The sequence below is a fragment of the Salmo salar genome, chromosome 01 (assembly GCF_965601325.2).
Source record: "Salmo salar chromosome 01, fSalSal1, whole genome shotgun sequence".
Taxonomy (NCBI): Eukaryota; Metazoa; Chordata; class Actinopteri; order Salmoniformes; family Salmonidae; genus Salmo; species Salmo salar.
Window position 1 is genome coordinate 53,089,159 of NC_138291.1, and position 15,711 is coordinate 53,104,869.

The 15,711-nt window shown below is 42.2% G+C and overlaps 1 protein-coding gene across 2 annotated transcripts in view; it reads right to left on the minus strand.

Moving 5' to 3' along the window:
* Positions 1-878: 878 nt before the first annotated feature.
* pik3ap1 (phosphoinositide-3-kinase adaptor protein 1) overlaps positions 879-15,711 on the minus strand; it is a 31,165-nt gene continuing 16,332 nt past the window's right edge. For both annotated transcript variants that reach the window (XM_014199451.3, XM_014199441.3), the window contains exons 15-17: positions 15,271-15,341; positions 14,434-14,534; positions 879-1,815 (exon numbers count right to left, since the gene is read on the minus strand). In XM_014199451.3, coding sequence (XP_014054926.2) covers positions 1,701-1,815; positions 14,434-14,534; positions 15,271-15,341 — 287 coding nt within the window. In that variant the 3' untranslated portion in view covers positions 879-1,700. The remainder of the gene's footprint in view (positions 1,816-14,433; positions 14,535-15,270; positions 15,342-15,711) is intronic.

Here is a 15,711-nt window from a genome sequence, read left to right on the forward strand (position 1 = left end):
ACCACATTTGTTTATTAAGCAAGTCAGCCATACCAGCTATGTTTTTTTAAAAGGCAGTAAATGAGGCTGAAGGAACTGTTTCGCTGCCAGACAAGGCTCCGCTGATAGCCAGGTGTAGCGGTGGTAAGGTGTTGGGACTGCTGTTGAGACTGCTGTTGGGACAGCTTTATGTCGGCCCTAACAGTGTGTGGGCACCGTTTGTCAGCATTATAATGCAATTAATGTATTGTTTAGTGTTGGGTTGTGGGTTTGCTGGCAGGCATCTAAAAAAAAAACATGTTGTTTGACACACCAAGATTTACATGCTAAAATCGCCACTGAACTCAACACATTTATTTTAAAATTGTACATGTTAGTCATTTAGCAGATGCTCTTATCCAGAGCGATTTACAGTAGTGAATGCATACATTTCATACATTTATTTTTGCCGTACTGGTCCCCCATGGGAATCGAACCCACAACCCTGGCGTTGCAAACACCATGCTCTACCAAATGAGCCACACGGGACGCATGCACAAGCTGTTACGACTTCTGCCGAAGTCGGCCCCTCTCCTTGTTCGGGCGGCGTTCGGCGGTCGACGTCACCGGCTTACTAGTCACCACCGATCCATGTTTCCCTGTTCGTTTTGTTTTGTCTTGATTATACACCTGTTTTCAATTCCCTTATTATGTTCCTTATTTAACCCTCTGGCTTACCTTTCTGTTTTGTCCGTGATTGTTCTTTGTCAGTGGTTGTTGGAGGTGTTTCTCCTCACCCTGTTAGTTTGCTGTTGGAGATTTTTGATGGTGTTTTTGAGTAAACAAGACTGTTTTTGCACTCAAACCTGTGTCCTGCGCCTGACTCCGCTACGTCTCCAAACCAAAAGCGTTACACAAGCTTGATAATAACAAACACAATCTTTATTTGATCACTTTGTTGAAAACCCTTTACAATTCTAACGCATGCAGTTATTACAAGATCCATGTACAGTATCAATGGGTCTATGGTAGGGTTGGGGTCAGTTAGAGTTCAATTCTGAAAATGATTGAAATCTAAAATTCTAAACAAATAAAAACTTTTGAAATGAATGGCTTCTTTTAATTTTATTAAGAAGTCATACAAAATGTTTTCCCTTTTTTTTATTACATTTCTACAGGCCCATCTCTCAGTGGTTCACCTAAAAAGTGACGTGGTGTGCTTTGTTGTTTGAATCCAAGATTGGCCATTTAAATTGTAATTTCAGTTTACTTCCTGAATTGACTGACTTGATGATCATGTTCTATGTGCTTCTGTTCTACACACTCAAACCTTCATGTCTGATGTTCATATAAATCAGCGATCATCAACTAGATTCAGCGATCATCAACTAGATTTATTGAGCAGGGGGCCGGAACATAGTTACACATAATTTATAGACTGCAAATTGACCACAAGAAGCCCAAACAGATACAATAATTGACTAAAACATAATCATTTCAAACCCTGCTTACATGTGTATATGATCACATACTGTATATCTCTCTATTATGCATGGGAATACTTTGGAACAGATTTCAAAATAAAAATCAACTGATTGCAAATGATTTGCTGGTGTTTTTACAGTCTTTTATGCCCCCCCCCCCCCCCAAAAAAAATAAAACTAATAAATAATACTGCCTGATTAGACATTGATATTCATTTTAAAGGGCAGACATTCAAAATGATACAGCAGAGATGTGCGTCATCGTGCTCTCCGGGGTATGGGAGGGGGAAAGGTGGTCCTCTGAGTTGGTCTTTTAGGAAGTGCTCGAGTGGGGCATGATGTGTAACGCTCCTGCAACAAACTCTCTGAAGCCCTAAAATGTATAACAGAGAACAACACGGTTGTTACACTTGGCATGGCAAATTAAACAGAGATTAAGCAATGCAGAGTGTATTCGTGTGAGTCACACAGTATTTTCAGTCATCTCAAATGAGCGTGTCTCTCAGGGGAATTATTAAAATAGTCAAGGTGTTGTGGAGGTGTCATTCTGTAGAACCCCTTATAAGCTGATTGTCTGTTTCACAGTTAGTCCAGTAAGTCTCAGCTTTATAATCATTAAGAAAACAGTCATGTCAGCAGCAGTAACTGGATGTGGGTTATGACACAGTTAAACTTACATCTAGGTTAAAGATCCATGAGAGCAGTTGTTTGGCAATCATTAGGGTCGGGTTGGTTTTGTGGTTGGCAGTTTTAAAATGCACATCGACTCGGATTACCCAAACGATTTCGTTTGACATACAAAATTCACAGAACTATCAACAGAAATATACCCAGACCAGTTTCATTACAAGTAAGAAGAATAAATGGTAACACTACATATGAATACCCTCTTCATGATGCATATTTAACTCCTTATGAGAAATCCATTACAATGGAGAAATTGGGCGCTAATAACTGCTCATAGACATTCAAACTGCATTATGACCAAGGCCATTGTCTTACGTCAGATAGCGCTTCAATTCCGCCTGCTCTGATCTGTCTCGTATATCGCAAAGGGTAATGGGATAGCTCGAAAGTAGTTCTGCTACTCTGAGTCGATATTCAGGTGATAATAAGGCATTCCACTAGACCACCATAGTCAGAGGCTGGCACTAAGATAGCGTTGAATGAGCTGTATTCTGCTATAAGCAAACTAGAAAACGCTCACCCAGAGGTCGCGCTCCTAGTAGGCGGGAACTTTAATACAGGGAAACTTAAATCAGTTTTACCAAATTTCTATCAGCATGTTAAATTGCAACCAGATGGAAAAGAACTCTGGACCACCTATACTCCATACAGAGATGCATACGAAGCTCTCCCTCGCCCTCCATTTGGCAAATCTGACGATAATTCCATCCTCCTAATTCCTGTTTACAAGCAAAAACTAAAGCAGGAAGCACCAGTGACTAGATCAATAAAAAAGTGGCCAGATGAAGCAGATGCTAAGCTACAGGACTGTTTTGCTAGCAAAGACTGGAATATGTTCCGGGATTCCTCCAATGGCGTTGAGGAGTACACCACATCTGTCATTGGCTTCATCAATAAGTACATCGATGACGTCGTCCCCACAGTGACCGTACGTACATACGCCAACCAGAAGCCATGGATTACAGGCAGCATCCGCACTGAACTAAAGGCTAGAGCTGCCGCTTTCAAGGAGCGGGACTCTAACCCAGAAGATTATAAGAAATTCCGCTATGCACTCCGAAGAACCATCAAACAGGCAAAGCATCAATACAGGACTAAGATCGAGTCGTACTACACCGGCTCCGATGCTCATCGGATGCGGCAGGGCCTGCAAACCATTACAGACTAATAAGGGAAGCACAGCCGAGAGCTGCCCAGTGACACGAGCATACAGGACGAATAACACTGAAACATGCATGAGAGCACCAACTGTCCTGGAAGACTGTGTGATCACGCTCTCTGCAGCCGATGTGAGTAAGACCTTTAAACAGGTCAACATTCACAAGGCCACAGGGCCAGACAGATTACCAGGACATGTACTGCGAGCATGAACTGACCAACTAGCAAGTGTCTTCACTGACATTTTCAACCTCTCCCTGTCCGAGTCTGTAATACCAACATGTTTAAGCACCATAGTGCCTGTTCCCAAGAACACTAAGGTAACCTGCCTAAATGGCGACCGACCCGTAGCACTCACGTCTGTAGCCATGAAGTGCTTTGAAAGGCTGGTCATGGCTCACATCAACACCATCACCATCAGTCTGAATCTGATTAAGAGAATGCCAAGAGTGTGCACATCTGTCATCAAGGCAAAGGGTGGCTACTTTGAAGAATTTCAAATATAAAATATATTTTGATTTGTATAACACTTTTTTGTGTTACTACATGATTCCATATGTGTTATTTCATAGTTTGATGTCTTCACTATTATTCTAAAATGTAGAAAATTGTAAAAATAAAGAAAAACCCTGGAATGTGTAGGTGTGTCCAAACTTCTGACTGGTACTGTATAGTCCATTTGTTTGTGCTGTTGGTCTTGGCAAGCTTAATGTTCTGGTCGGCTAGCTAGCGCTCACTCACTCACGTGGCTGCTAGCACCGTCAAGGTGTCATGAAAAGGGGCATGAGGGAAGCCCTACAATATTACGTTTTACTAAGTAGTGAGAACGCTCAGGAGCAGGCAATGCTGAAAAGTGATCTTTAGTCATGTACCTTATTAAATGTTGTTTTGTAATGGTCTAAAACAAACGGACAAAAAGACAATTGCATTTGAAAAAGGACAATTTTTTTTCTGTGAGCCAATGTGGTATTCTAGGTAAGCACAGGTTTTTTTCCCCCACAGACAGGCCGGACCACGACATTATATCTAATACCGACTGGGAGCAGTATTAAGTTTGACTATGGCATGAAAGCTAACATAAATGTGTCCTTTAACATTAGCTTGCTAATGCGTAAGCGGAGCCAGTCAATTAAATCATCTTTGACAGAAAGGATGCTGCTAACCAACCGGCTTCCTACTTAGCGCTGCACAGACAATGTTGAATATTCCAACAAAAGATAGCTAGCAAGCTACTATTGTGGCTAGTAGTGCCAAAGCTTGCACATTATGAGTTTTTATGAAGCAGTTGTTCTTCTGCCACGAGTCATTGCGGTAGCCTCCAGTCAGCGGCTGACTGTGCTCAGTTGACTCAACAATACGATCACGGAGAAACATGCTGATCTACGGACTGATTTTTGAAGTCAGTTCCTCTTATATGTGGGTCTACAACTTCAAGGTCATTTAACCTCTTTTAATAACCTTTTAGAACCGATAGTGTTTTTTTTTAATTACCATAGCAGCAGCCAACGGCTATGTTTTTTTAAACAATAATATCGCAAAATGAACTTGCTATTGTATTCGCGTTGCTGTTGTCATCAACCAGAAACCAGGTATGCTGTCATTTTACTTTTCAAAGTTTTTCTTACTTCATTTCTCAAAATGACGGCGCCGAAGCAGTCACGACATTTCACTGTGAAAGAGGCTTTATATATGTTGGTTGGTGATATGGATTTGCACATGTCCTTGGACTTTGAAAAGCGATGGTGTCGAGGTGAGTGAAGTTAGTAAACGGTAGATATATGTTTGGTCTTGTCGATGTTTGATGCTTTGAAATTTGGGGATTATTTCAGATTAGCAAATCCCATCATGTCATGATAGCTTGGTTGGTACAGGCGAGCACATCAGCAGTAGCGCTTGAATGCTTGCTATAGCTAGCTAGCTAACTAGTTAGTCTGTCGGGCAAGAAAAGTTATTTGTAGCGGTAAAATTGGGTGTGTCAACCTCAGTCACTTTCACTAGCTGGCCATACAGACAACCAGCTAACTTGCCACCGAAATAAAGGCTAGAGCAGTGGTTCTTAACCTTGTTGGAGGTACTGACCCCCACCAGTTTCATATGCGCATTCACCGAACCCTTCTTAATTGGAAAAATAAAATTCAAAACATAGGTATATATTTTACTGGTGCACAAAATGAACCGTGCATCAACATCAGTGTTCAAAGAACAAAACCATTAAAACATGATTTTCACACAAAAACATAATAATGAATATTTACTGCAAATCAGTGTGACTTCTGCTGTTGCCTTTCAGAGACCAGTTCAGAAATGGGCGGCTTCACCTTGGCAAGTGCCACTCTCATGTCATTTTCGCAACAAAGTCTGTTCCTTTTCTTCGTTTTTATGTTCAGCATCCTCGAAAAGGATTGCTCGCAAAGATATGTTGTAACAAACGGTATGAAAATCTCCAGAGCTTTCTTAGCAATAACAGGGTACGTTACCATTTGTTGACACCAAAACGTTGAGAGCGTTGTTGTTCTGAAGAGTTGCTGTTGAACCTGGCTCTGCTGAATTTCAATGATTTCATCGAGGTATTCATCATTGACATCTGTTGTCTCAACACTAAACGTGAACGGCTGTCTCACCCATGCTGGATATGACTCTCTTGTAGGGAAGTATCCGTCGGGAGACTTTGCAAGCTCATCTAAGTGCGTGGCAATTGCTTGCTTCAGTTCCGCGGGTACAGAAATGTCTCCGATTCCAGATACATCTTCGATCTTACTTACACAGTCGTCCAGCAGGGGAAAGTTTGCGAAGTTATCGTTCTCTGTTCGTCGTTTCCATAACGGTAGCTTTTTTTGAAAAGCCTTCAGGTTTTCTTCCGCTTCGATGATGTTGACTCCACCGCCCTGCATCTGTTGATTGAGATGATTGAGAGCTGCGAAGATATCAGCCATGTACGCTAAAATGAGAATGAACTCAGAATTTTTTAAGCAATCTGCATGACGATGTTGGTGCTCTTGCAAAAACAGGGCTAATTCCACACGCACGGCAAAAACACGATTCAGCACCTGTCCCCGGGATAACCACCGAACGTTAGAATGGTACAGAAGTACCTCGAATTCAGAGCCCATTTCTTTACACAGCTCACTGAAGATGCGGTGCCTCAGAGCACTATTTCGCACATAGTTCACGCATTCCACTACAATTTTTAATACTTCTGCCAGTTTTGGAGGCAAGGTTTTTGTTGCCAACGCATGCCTGTGCAGAATACAATGCGTAACAATGATGTGTGGTGCATCGGCTTTCACTAGCGCACCAAAACCAGACTTTCTTCCCAGCATGACTGGAGCTCCGTCCGAACAAACTGCAGAAACCATATCCCACGAAAGATTGTTGTCTTTGAAGAAGTCATCCACAAGTTTCTTCACATCGGCTGCCTTAGTTGTTGTCGTAAGAGGCTTACAAAATAAAAAAATCTTCCTTTATCACGACGTCTTTCACATAGCGCACAAATACAGCAAGCTGGCTTAGATTGGAAACGTCTGTGGTCTCGTCGAGTTGAAGGCTGAATTTTGCCGGGCTTGAAATCAGATCTGCAACTACTTGAGCCAAGATGTCTTTGCTCATGTCCTCTATTCTGTCGCTAATGGTGTCATTTGAAAGAGGAATTTGGGATAACTTAACTTCAGCCGCTTTTCCCAGTATGATATTCGCCATCTTCAACACAGCTGGTTTTATGAGTGTTTCACCAATGGTGTGTGGTTTGCCCTGCTTTGCGATCAGGTAAGCAACTTCGTACGATGCTGTGAGGATCGGTTTGTTGATGGGTACAAAGGCGAGAACAGGCAGAGTAGCCTTTTCATCGAATCTGGCTCTCTTCACCTTGAATTCAGCGAGCGTTGTGTTCTTGTATTGTCCATCTCCATGCAGCTTAAGGAAGTGTTCTCTTAGTTTTGCCGGTGCTAGACTAGAATTGCTCAACTTGGCATTGCAAATCATGCAGTTAGGACGCTGACTCTCATCACGTTCCGTTATACATGTGAATCCATATTGTACATATTCGTCCGACCACTTTCTTTTTTTGCTCGACATAGTTAGTATGAAGGGATTAAAATATTAAGAAAGAAATCACACGACGTACCATCACGACAGTCACAATTCGACGACTGAGCGCGCCAAATTCCCTGCAGCACAGATAGGCCAAGCGATGTTGCGTGATCACCTGCAGCCAATGATGGCCAAGCGGGGCGTGTCATCACGAATCATATGAGTCGGGTGTGTGTCTTGACCTCCGCCGAACCCCTGAGACTGACTCACCGAACCCCTGGGGTTCGATCGAACCCAGGTTGAGAACCACTGGGCTAGAGTAATTTGTGTTTATATGTTGGGTTTAGGTTATGGTTTGTCGTGTTTGCTAGGTGCAGATATTCATAGGCTATACATTGTCTCGTTTTCCTATTATTTGACAGTTTAGCGGTCGTGTTAGGGTAGTAGATGCCCACGCATTGGAGCTCATATGATGAGTTGGATATTTGTTTACATAGCCAGCTAACATGTAGCTTGTTTTGTCCTGTTTCTACCGATGCAATTACTTTGGAAACTGGCCCAGTTTCACAACTAATCAGCTAACATTGGCAAACTCTGTAGTTAGTCTGGCAGGCAAGAAAGCAAGAGTTGATTGGAGGAGAGAGAGAGAGAGAGAGAGAGAGAGAGAGAGAGAGTAACTCTATTACACAATTTATTATGGAAACCCCTTATTAGGAAGAGAGTATGTGTATGGTTGAGAAAAATAAAGAGGAAGGAAGAGAGACAGTGTGAGGGAGAGAGAAAGTTGATGTTCCTGACTACAATTGTATTCTATTTGTTGCTCTTCTCCTTTTCCTCTGTTACTCTGCTCCTCTAGGTCAGTGCAAGTCAGGGAAGTCATGTGGAGAGTCAGGGCTCAGCAGCAAAAGGCAGGGAGGAAGAGGAGTTAGAGATGATTGGAGGGGTAGAGATGTGGAGTGGGAGAGAGGAAAAGGAGAGTGAAGAGGAGAGAGGGAGGGAGAGAGGAAGAGGGGACTGGAGGTAGAGAGAAAGAGGAGACTGAAGAGGAGGATGGAGAGGGAGGGAGATTAGGAAGCAGAGAGAGCGGAGGGGAAGAGGGAGAGCACACCCGAGAGGGGCGCCTACGTCCCACCATCCTTGTACCACACAGCCTGGGCCTAAAGTGACAGTGGCAGGGGTTTTGGAGTTGTTTTTAAAAGTGGTAGGAACTTACAGTTGAAGTCGGAAGTTTACATACACTTTGGTTGGAGTCATTAAAACTTGTTTTTCAACTACTCCACAAATTTCTTGTTAACAAACTATAGTTTTGGCAAGTCGGTTAGGACATCTACTTTGTGCATGACACAAGTAATTTTTCCAAAAATTGTTTACAGACAGATTCTTTCACTTATAATTCACTGTATCACAATTCCAGTGGGTCAGAAGTTTACATAAGTTGACTGTGCCTTTAAACAGCTTGGAAAATTCCAGAAAATGATGTCATGGCTTTAGAAGCTTCTGAAAGGTAAATTGACATAATTTGAGTCAATTGGAGGTGTACCTGTGGATGTATTTCAAGGCCTACCTTCAAACTCAGTGCCTCTTTGCTTGACATCATGGGAAAATCAAAAGAAATCAGCCAAGACCTCTTTTTATTTTTTTTATATTTTTTTTTAGACCTCCACAAGTCTGGTTCATCTTTGGGAGCAATTTCCAAACGCCTGAAGGTACTACATTCATAGGTACAAACAATTGTACGCAAGTATAAACACCATGGGACCATTCAGCCGTCATACTGCTCAAGAAGGAGACACGTTCTGTCTCCTAGAGATGAACGTACTTTGGTGTGAAAAGTGCAAATCAATCCCAGAACAACAGCAAAGGACCTTGTAAAGGTGCTGCAGGAAACAGGTACAAAAGTATCTATATCCACAGTAAAATGAGTCCTATATCAACATAACCTGAAAGGCCGCTCAGCAAGGAAGAGGCCACTGCTCCAAAACCGCCATAAAAAAGCCAGACTACGGTTTGCATCTGCACATGGGGACAAAGATCGTACTTTTTGGAGAAATGTCCACTGGTCTGATGAAACAAAAACAACTGTTTGGCCATAATGACCATCGTTATGTTTGGAGGAAAAAGGGGGACGCATGCAAGCCGAAGAACACCATCCCAACCGTGACGCACGGGGTGGCAGCATCATGTTGTGGGGGTGCTTTGCTGCAGGAGGTACTGGTACACTTCACAAAATAGATGGCGTCATGAGGAAGAACAATTATTTGGATATATTAAAGCAACATCTCAAGACGTCAGTCAGGAAGTTAAAGCTTGGTCGCAAATGGGTCTTCCAAATGAACAATGACCCAAAGCATACTTCCAAAGTTATGGCAAAATGGCTTAAGGACAACAAAGTCAAGGTATTGGAGTGGCCATCACAAAGCCCTGACCTCAATCCTACAGAAAATTTGTGGGCAGAACTGAAAAAGCGTGTGCGAGGAAGGAGGCCTACAAACCTGACTCAGTTACACCAGCTCTGTCAGGAGGAATGGGTCAAAATTCACCCAACTTATTGTGGGGAGCTTGTGGAAGGCTACCCAAAACATTTGACCCAAGTTAAACAATTTAAAGGCAATGCTACCAAATTCTAATTGAGTGTCTGTAAACTTCTGAACCACTGGGAATGTGATGAAAGAAATAAGAGCTGAAATAAATCATTCTCTCTACTATTATTCTGACATTTCACATTCTTAAAATAAAGTGGTGATCCTAACTGACCTAAGACAGGGAATTTTTACTAGGATTAAATGTCAGGAATTGTGAAAAACTGAGTTTAAATGTATTTGGTTAAGGTGTATGTAAACTTTCGACTTCAACTGTATATCTGTTCCAGAGCTTGAGGAGCGATATTGAGCTATTACAATGTTGGTCACACAATGGTGGAAGTATGTGTTTGGGGGATGCTCAACATTGCCATCATAAATGCGTACATTGTGTGGTGGACCCTGCAAAGGCCCCTTCCCAGAAACCGCAGGCGCTGGTCCATGAAGGCATTAAAAATGCAGCCTGGGCATTCACTTTGGGATATGGCTACAGTGGCAGGAAGAGGCGAGCCAAGAGTGTGGCACCAGGGCATGTGGACCGAGTTGTAACTAATTTGAAAGCAGGTGAAGTTTGAAGGTTGCAAGAGAGGTTGTGTGTTGTGCATCCCAAATGGATGCAGGGTAAAGAGTGGGAGATGTATAGAAACCTCCTTTGGGTGCTCTACGTGTTCTGTGCCACTTTGCAGGGTAGGGCTGTGCTTCCAGAAGTTCCATGACATGTTGTAGGCTAAATGCAAACACTAAAGTGACAGTGTGAAATATGAATTTGTCCTATGCATCTTTTATTGCCTTTGAACAGTTATGTTTTGTATCTTCTCTCTATCTGTCTCTATCTAGTACTTGTTGCATCCACAGAATTGTTGTCAAAGTAGGCTAGTCTTTCTACATTTTGTGTCAGACCTGTTCTGTACTAAATCTTATTGAGAGTTTACCTACATTTTGAAACAGTCTCTGAATAGCTGTTTACATTTTTACATTGTTACAGAAGTATGAATTGTTGTCAATCAAATAGCCTACTTTATGTGGGTTTTGAAATACTTTCTGAATATTGTCCTCTGGTCACATTTTGGATAATTGTTTATTTATATGTAAATAATATTTACAAGTATAGCATATTATACTTGGTACATTTTCAGTGAGTAATTTAGTCACATTTACTTCAATTTAAATACTCTAGGATTATTATTAGTTATTCTGCCTATTTCATGGAGAGTCATATGAGGGCGCAGTGATATTGTTACAGTTTGTACTGTTTTCATTTTTTGAATGGCGGTTTGAATTTGAGTTCCATATCCTACAAGACAGATCGGCTGAGGGACGATCTTTACGGAGGAGTGACGGAATCTGACGTGAGACCATGGACCTTATGAAGCAAATTAACATAAAATTAGACAATAAAAGCTTTCTATGAGTTGCCTAATATACAGCAAGTTGTGGTAAAAGCCTTTTGATGTTAAACTCTAAGTCAATATACACTGAGTGTATGAAACATCTGCTCTTTCCATTATATAGACTGACCAGGTGAAAGTTATGATCCCTTATTGGTCTCCTATTAAATCCACTTCAAATCAATGTAGATGAAGGGAAGGAGACAGGACAAACAAGGATTTTTAAGCCTTGAGACAATTGAGACATGGATTATGTATGTGTGCCATTCAGAGGGTGAATGGGCAAGACAAAAAATAGAAGTTCCTTTGAACAGGGTATGGTAGTAGGTGCCAGGCCCACCGGTTTGTGTCAAGAACTGCAATGCTGCTGGATTTTTCATGCTCAACAGTTTCCTGTGTGTACCAAGAATGGTCCATCACCCAAAGGATGTGGAACTTAATACACTGCTCAAAAAAATAAAGGGAACACTTAAACAACACAATGTAACTCCAAGTCAATCACACTTCTGTGAAATCAAACTGTCCACTTAGGAAGCAACACTGATTGACAATACATTTCACATGCTGTTGTGCAAATGGAATAGACAACAGGTGGAAATTATAGGCAATTAGCAAGACACCCCCAATAAAGGAGTGGTTCTGCAGGTGGGGACCACAGACCACTTCTCAGTTCCTATGCTTCCTGGCTGATGTTTTGGTCACTTTTGAATGCTGGCGGTGCTTTCACTCTAGTGGTAGCATGAGACGGAGTCTACAACCCACACAAGTGGCTCAGGTAGTGCAGCTCATCCAGGATGGCACATCAATGCGAACTGTGGCAAGAAGGTTTGCTGTGTCTATCAGCGTAGTGTCCAGAGCATGGAGGCGCTACCAGGAGACAGGCCAGTACATCAGGAGACGTGGAGGAGGCCGTAGGAGGGCAACAACCCAGCAGCAGGACTGCTACCTCCGCCTTTGTGCAAGGAGGAGCAGGAGAAGCACTGCCAGAGCCCTGCAAAATGACCTCCAGCAGGCCACAAATGTGCATGTGTCTGCTCAAACGGTCAGAAACAGACTCCATGAGGGTGGTATGAGGGCCCGACGTCCACAGGTGGGGGTTGTGCTTACAGCCCAACACCGTGCAGGACGTTTGGCATTTGCCAGAGAACACCAAGATTGGCAAATTCGCCACTGGCGCCCTGTGCTCTTCACAGATGAAAGCAGGTTCACAGTGAGCACGTGACAGACGTGACAGAGTCTGGAGATGCCGTGGAGAACGTTCTGCTGCCTGCAACATCCTCCAGCATGACCGGTTTGGCGGTGGGTCAGTCATGGTGTGGGGTGGCATTTCTTTGGGGGGCCGCACAGCCCTCCATGTGCTCGCCAGAGGTAGCCTGACTGCCATTAGGTACCGAGATGAGATCCTCAGACCCCTTGTGAGACCATATGCTGGTGCGGTTGGCCCTGGGTTCCTCCTAATGCAAGACAATGCTAGACTTCATGTGGCTGGAGTGTGTCAGCAGTTCCTGCAAGAGGAAGGCATTGATGCTATGGACTGGCCCGCCCGTTCCCCAGACCTGAATCCAATTGAGCACATCTGGGACATCATGTCTCGCTCCATCCACCAACGCCACGTTGCACCACAGACTGTCCAGGAGTTGGCGGATGCTTTAGTCCAGGTCTGGGAGGAGATCCCTCAGGAGACCATCCGCCACCTCATCAGGAGCATGCCCAGGCGTTGTAGGGAGGTCATACAGGCACGTGGAGGCCACACACACTACTGAGCCTCATTTTGACTTGTTTTAAGGACATTAAATCAAAGTTGGATCAGCCACCAGTGTGGTTTTCCACTTTAATTTTGAGTGTGACTCCAAATCCAGACCTCCATGGGTTGATAAATTGGATTTCCATTGATTATTTTTGTGTGATTTTGTTGTCAGCACATTCAACTATGTAAAGAAAATTGTATTTAATAAGATTATTTCTCTCATTTAGATCTAGGATGTGTTGTTTAAGTGTTCCCTTTATTTTTTTGAGCAGTATATTAGGAAGGTATTCCTCATGTTTGGTATACTCAGTGTATATCCAAGTTTTTTTTTTAGATAATAAAGAGAAAGTTGACATGAATATAGCTATCTTCAAACTTCAGGTTTCCTCTCTGGCAGTGCAGTCATCAGTCAGTGAATATTTCCTCTTTATCATTTCCGTCATCTCACTTTTACCACTGTGTGTAATGCGCACTGATGTGTTTCTCAAGTTGGCTTGTCTTTTCAATATGTAATATTCTCAAATAAACTACTTGTTTTCATATTACTCTTTATTGAGCTGCTATCTAGATTACAGCATTAATACATCATATTGTAACATTGGTTGTTATACTGCAATATTAGACCATTTGTGATTCTATACTGTCATAATACTCATATTGCTGTAGTACTATGATGGTGATTTTCCGTCTACCCCAGTGTTTTACTCAGGCTCAGGCTTCTTGTTGTCTCACTGGGCCATGGCTCTGGCGGAACTGCTCTAACTTGGAGCCAAGGCAAGGACTTAGGTACTTTTCAGCTGTCATTTCCGTAACAATGGCTAGCTGTGAACTTTAACACTTTCTCACAAAGCAACAGTCTTGAATGTCACACTCCAGATGGAAACACAATAACACTAAACATAAAACACATAAAACACACATTAACATAAAACACTGGCAGCCCACTGGTGTGGGGGAAAGTCTAATCAGAAAAGCATCATAAGTTGACATACATTTAAGTTACATTTTGTTGTTGATTTCTGTGTGCCGGAAGGCAAGTCTGCTGTTTGTGATGACGATGTGGCAGGTAGCCTAGTGGTTAGAGTGTTAGGCCCGTAACCGAAAGGTTGCTAGATCGAATCCCCGAGCTGACAAGGTAAAAATCTGTCGTTCTGCTCCTGAACAAGGCAGTTAACCCACTTTTCCTAGGCTGTCATTGTAATTAAGAATTTGTTCTTAATTGACTTGTCTAGTTAAATAAAGGTAAAATATTACTGATTCTATTTTTAACTCCTGCAATGTTGCCTTTCTGTAATTCCATGTTGCATTACATGCAATTACATTCTGTAATCAAGTTACATCAAGTTTCTGTGATCCTGACACAGGAACGTATGAAAGGGCCTCTCTTATCCAGAGAGAGGGCTTACCGGTCTGGGAGTCGTGGAGGGATTCTGGGGGGAGGAAGTAGAGGTGCAGACTCAGTGATCCTTGGAGGTCGTGGAGGAAGAGGGAGGAGGTCAACTGTGTCCTTTCCATGGATCAAATCAATATACAACATAATTAATAATCAGGTTATCAACAAAAGCGCCATTGACAGAGTACATTGTAAATAAGTACCGTCGTGGCCAAAAGTTTTGAGAATGACACAAATATTAATTTTCACAAAGTTTGCTGCTTCAGTGTCTTTAGATATTTTTGTCAGATGTTACTATGGAATACGGAAGTATAATTACAAGCATTTCATAAGTGTCAAAGGCTTTTATTGACAATTACATGAAGTTGATGCAAAGAGTCAATATTTGCAGTGTTGACCCTTCTTTTTCAAGACCTCTGCAATCCGCCCTGGCATGCTGTCAATTAACTTCTGGCAAAGGCAAAGAGGGACTTTGCAATTAATTGCAATTCATCTGATCACTCTTCATAACATTCTGGAGTATATGCAAACTGCCATCATACAAACTGAGCAGCAGACTTTGTGAAAATTAATATTTGTGTCATTCTCAAAACTTTTGGCCATGACTGTACATGCCTTCCTAAGTATGATGTTTTTTTAATCAAGATGCTTTAGATCAATTACAAAGGTGTTTATAACGTAATGCTTTTGCGGTGATTTGACTCAATTGGATTTAATGTCTCTCAGCAACTACATGTAGGAATAAGGATAAGCTATTTAGCTTTGTTGACTAAGCCATGTATTCACAAAGACAGAAATATACCAAAAGCGTGTTGGGTGAACTGGGCTTTGAAGAACAATTTGGCCTTACCTCAAACTCAGGCTCAGTTCCACTGCTGTAGCTAATGTTACTATGTGTGCTGAGTCTGTTACTGCCACTACCTGAGAAAGTGAAAGTAAAAACTATATGCTCAGGAAAGAAACACCAGAAGTAAATGTGAAACAATGTCTTGAAGAGTTAAGAGCCTGTAGTAGGATGTGATGAATGCCCCTCTTCAGACAGTAGGCTTAAGTGCACATTAATAGCTATAGATGAAGGCGACTCAGAGAGAGCAGCTGAGTAAAGCAACAATAATGGGGAGAGAAATGTAGCTACCGGTCTAATCTTTTAGACGTAATGACATAGATGATATGGAAATAATCAGAGTTGATCAGCACAACAATTGACCACGTGTTGCAGATTTCATCCCCTCTGCGAAGAAAAGTATATTCTATAAGAACTAAAACAGATTTTTGATCAAGACAATCCACA